The sequence below is a fragment of the Anarrhichthys ocellatus genome, unplaced genomic scaffold (genome assembly GCF_004355925.1).
Source record: "Anarrhichthys ocellatus isolate YVR2014 unplaced genomic scaffold, GSC_Weel_1.0 scaffold4663, whole genome shotgun sequence".
In the NCBI taxonomy this organism is placed as follows: domain Eukaryota; kingdom Metazoa; phylum Chordata; class Actinopteri; order Perciformes; family Anarhichadidae; genus Anarrhichthys; species Anarrhichthys ocellatus.
The window spans coordinates 1-4,120 of NW_022284637.1; the positions used below are offsets into that span (position 1 = coordinate 1).

The window sequence follows — 4,120 nt, forward strand, 5'->3', positions numbered from 1 at the left end:
GTAGAGAACGAGAGAGTGACGGTGTTACAACATAGGGAACGAGAGAGTGACGGTGTTACGACGTAGGGAACGAGAGGCTGTATTTGTTTTTGTAGGTAAAGTTACCTTCTGATGACGATGGATGCCACTATGATGATGAGCACAGTGTGCATACTGAAGAGAACCAGTCGGACAGCCAGCAGTGTGTCAACACCTCCTGTAAAACAGAAATAGGAAGTAAGCGGTTGGACTGTAGACGATAAACATCAAGAAGATATTATTTTATACAAGTCCTCTGAATCATAGTTTAGTTTCAACCTAGTGAAATAAACTAGTGACGTAGTATTAAATGAAGACCATTTATGGAGGGTTAGAGTGGAAGGATCCAACAAACAGAATTATTATTTCTTATGAAATAGATGCATGATGTTTACATGTTTACCAATGAGTAATAGAGATGTCACCATATAGAGTTTTATTATCACCATTATTGTCGGAGGAATTATCCCGGTTTACTGTTTTCATGATTGTTAAACAGAATATTTAAATTTTTTGTATCATCATCAACTATATCCATTAATTTTCTCATAGTAATCTAGAGTGGTTATTTATATTAAAACATACATTTCAAATTATAAGGAACTAAAAGATTGTAATTGTATTGATAGATAAATGTTTTCATCAGTAGTTTTAATGATGTATAATAATGTGTTTAGAGCTCGTGTTATGAAATCAAAGAGCTCATAATTCATCTCTAATATCTATTTTATATTAACGTGAAAACATCTTTAAACTACTGGATTTATTCAAGTTTATCAGAAAACTACATTTTTCAAATACAATAGATATTAGAGATGAATTATGAGCTGTTTGACTTCCTAACACCAGCTCTAAACACATTATTATACTTCATTAAAACTACTGATGACTAAATGTATCTATCAGTAGAATTACAATCTTTAATTTCCTAATCATTTGAAGTGTGTTTTAATATAAATAACCACTCTAGATTACTATGAGAAAAGTAACGGATATAGTTGATGATGATAATAAGAATAGACCTTCTAGAAATATTCTGGTAATAATCATGAAAACAAACAGTAAACCGGGATAATTCCTCCGACAATAATCATGATGATAAAGTTATATATGGTGAAGTCTCTATTACTCATTGACTTTGTAAACATCTCGTCGTCTATATTTTAGACTTTAATGCATCGATCTGACGCACTTTGAGAGCAAAGTTACCACAGAGAAACAAACCAGGTATTCTGTTCTCTACCTGTTCGGGTACGCTGTTCTCTACCTGTTCAGGTACTCTGTTCTCTACCTGTTCAGGTACTCTGTTCTCTACCTGTGTGGGTACTCTGTTCTTCCTCTCCAGCCTCCACATTCAGACTGAACGGATGGGAGAGTGTGCCGACGGTGTTCTTCAAATCACAGGTGTAGTTCCCAGAATCCTCTGCTTTCAGAGGGCTGAGGTGGAGGGAGGGGCCAGTGTATGTGAGAGCGTGGCCATCTCTGAACCAGGTGACCTCCAGTTGGTGGAAGGTGCACTCTGTAGTGCAGGTCAGTGTGACGGCTTCACCTCTCTTAAAGGAGCTCAGTATCTTCATTTGAGTCTTATCTGAATGATCGAAAGCAGTTTTATTCATTAATTGTTTGTTTTTCTCACAATATAATCAAAAAGAACCGATAAGAGTATCAATAAGAGTACTAGAGTGAATATGAACCGGACCGTCCTGATAAAGAGAGCCTGGCTAACTATAAATGATTATTAATATTATTGCCTTTATTATGTTTGACAGCATTATCAGATGATGCTCTTACCATCGACTGTGACTCTCACTCCTGTTTGGTTAGTGTAAAAGGATAACTTGTTTTCATCTTCCATTCTGAAGCGAAGAGTTTTATCGTCTTCCTTCTTTAGACTTGAGATCTGTAAAGTGCAGTTTCCCTTCGTGTCTCCCAGGTAACGATAACGAGGGTTGTTGGCGTTGTTTTGTAATGTGTTGTCGGTCACAGTCGGAGTGGAACCACTACAAATTTGATGGTTCTGGCACCAAACGACTCTGATGATCTCAACCAAAACCTCTCTTCCATCCTCAGTGACAGTCTTCCGTGGTGTGAAGGTGCAGGGGAGGGTCACTGTGGATCCTCTAACACCACAAACTGGATCTGAATAGATCACACGTTGACTCACAGCACCTGGAGACACAAAATGCAGTGAGTTTAGGAATAAAACATCTTGATTTAGTGCTTTGGTATGAAAACGTCATTAAAATGGACCTCACGTACTAAAACAGAAAGAGAGAATATAATAAAAGTGCACTTTCATCAGTTTGATGTTAAAAACTGAAACATGAACAAATATCAACAAGAGAACACTGAGTAACATATAACGTTCATGTCTTACCAGCCAGCAGTAACATGAAGCACCAGGAACTCTTTGGCTCCATCCTAACTTACTTTAATGTGTCGACTCAACTGCTTCTGGTTCAAATGTCCGATCGGTCCGCAGCACAGCTGAGAAAAGACTGTGACTGTGTTTGGAGGACGTGAGCTAATAACCACAGAGTCTAAACTTAACCACTGTGTGTTCTTGAGAGACACATCAGATCTGTAGACATCAACCACCAGGAAGATCCTCCCTGCTATCCTCTGATAGATAACTTATCTTTAGCTACAACAAAGATTAACCAAGTGGAAGCAGATACATATTTTTATTTCATTTACTTCGTCATAAGGCGTTTTTAGTTAAAAGGCAAATTTCGTTCTTAAAAAAAACCTCAATTTGAACGTGTCCGCACCACAAAAACAAGGAAGGATGTCAGTTCCCAGAAGGACGTTTAGAGGAACTTGTTTAGTTCCTATTTCACAGAATATACTCGCCCAGCACAAGAGGAACCATGAGTGACGTAAGTGAACCAATGTAGCACCACTAAGCACCATTGAGAAGTCTTTGCCGTGTGAAGAACAACACTAGACTTCTCTCCTCTCTGTTGTGAACTGGTTGGTCCAGACACGCCTACAGACAGGGTTGATGGTGGACATGAAAGCCTTCCTGGTTCAATCATCAGAGCCAAAGATGAGCAGCTGTGTGAGAACATAATCTGGTTCTTTTGATTCAAAAGTCAAAGCTCAGTTTGTGTTCGTTCACGTCACTTGCGTAGACTCGATGGAGAGGAATGGGGGGATACCTCCGTGTAAATACGAACGTTTCGTCAATCATAGCCGAGATAACCACTATTACTGCTCTGTACATGTTGTGGAAGTCCCAAATACCAGACGCCATCTTGTCTGGGTTCATAACATTGTCTGACATCGTGTGCTTAGAACAAAGACTTGGCTCTCACCATGTGCCTCTTTGAACAAAGAGAAAGACTTGGGCCTGCTTGTTCAGCCAAAAGCCTGATTTGAGTTTCAGACACCACCAAACCCCGAGAAACGTTTTCACAACTACGTGTGAAACCATAAAACTCTGCTTCACCCACAATAACAAGTAAGGACGCGAGAACAACTCTTTTAAAAGAACCTCGGTCACAGTCTTACATTCGCTGGACCAACAACAGAATGTTTTGTTTTTGGATCCTGAAGAAGAGAAGCGGACAGCTCGCCGAGGAAGACGCTCTGCCAACACGGAGGTTTTATTGCCGCGCAGCCGAAAGTGCCGCACCTGAGTTTAACTAAGGACTGGAAAGACCACGTCGACCATTAAGAAGACATCTCACAGTAAGAGGCTTACTTGGTGTCTGGGCATAGTTAGGTCATAGTGTGTTTATTACCTTGTTTGTGTTTTGCTTAAGTCACTGCATTGTTATAAGGTGTTGTTGTGTATGCTCGCGGACCGCCGAGTCCCATTATACTGTGTCATTACTTTGTGCATGTGTATTGTGATGATAGCTGATATGTGGTCTGTGCTCAAACTCACGTGTGTAATAGTACGCTGACTGTTGACATTGTGAGTGAACACTAACTAGGAGACTTAGTTTATAGTTTGGTTATTGGTCCTTGTTCTCAGGGTGGAGCCCCGTTATTATTAATCATTGTTAATAATCTTACTGACATTAACAATTATATTGATGTCAATAGTTTAATTTATCATATTTGCTGAGAACCAAACACGCTCCTGATAGATCCC

At 39.5% G+C, this 4,120-nt stretch overlaps 1 protein-coding gene across 1 annotated transcript; it reads right to left on the bottom strand.

The window, feature by feature from the left end:
• Positions 1 to 78: 78 nt before the first annotated feature.
• Positions 79 to 2,693, bottom strand: LOC116379590 (junctional adhesion molecule A-like). Its single transcript, XM_031841549.1, has 4 exons — positions 2,396 to 2,693; positions 1,810 to 2,187; positions 1,334 to 1,606; positions 79 to 196 (listed from the first exon to the last, which is right to left on the bottom strand). Exons 1-4 carry the CDS (start codon positions 2,436 to 2,438, stop codon positions 102 to 104), a joined length of 789 nt encoding a protein of 262 aa, XP_031697409.1. The 5' UTR covers positions 2,439 to 2,693; the 3' UTR covers positions 79 to 101.
• Between the last annotated feature and the right edge of the window lie 1,427 nt (positions 2,694 to 4,120).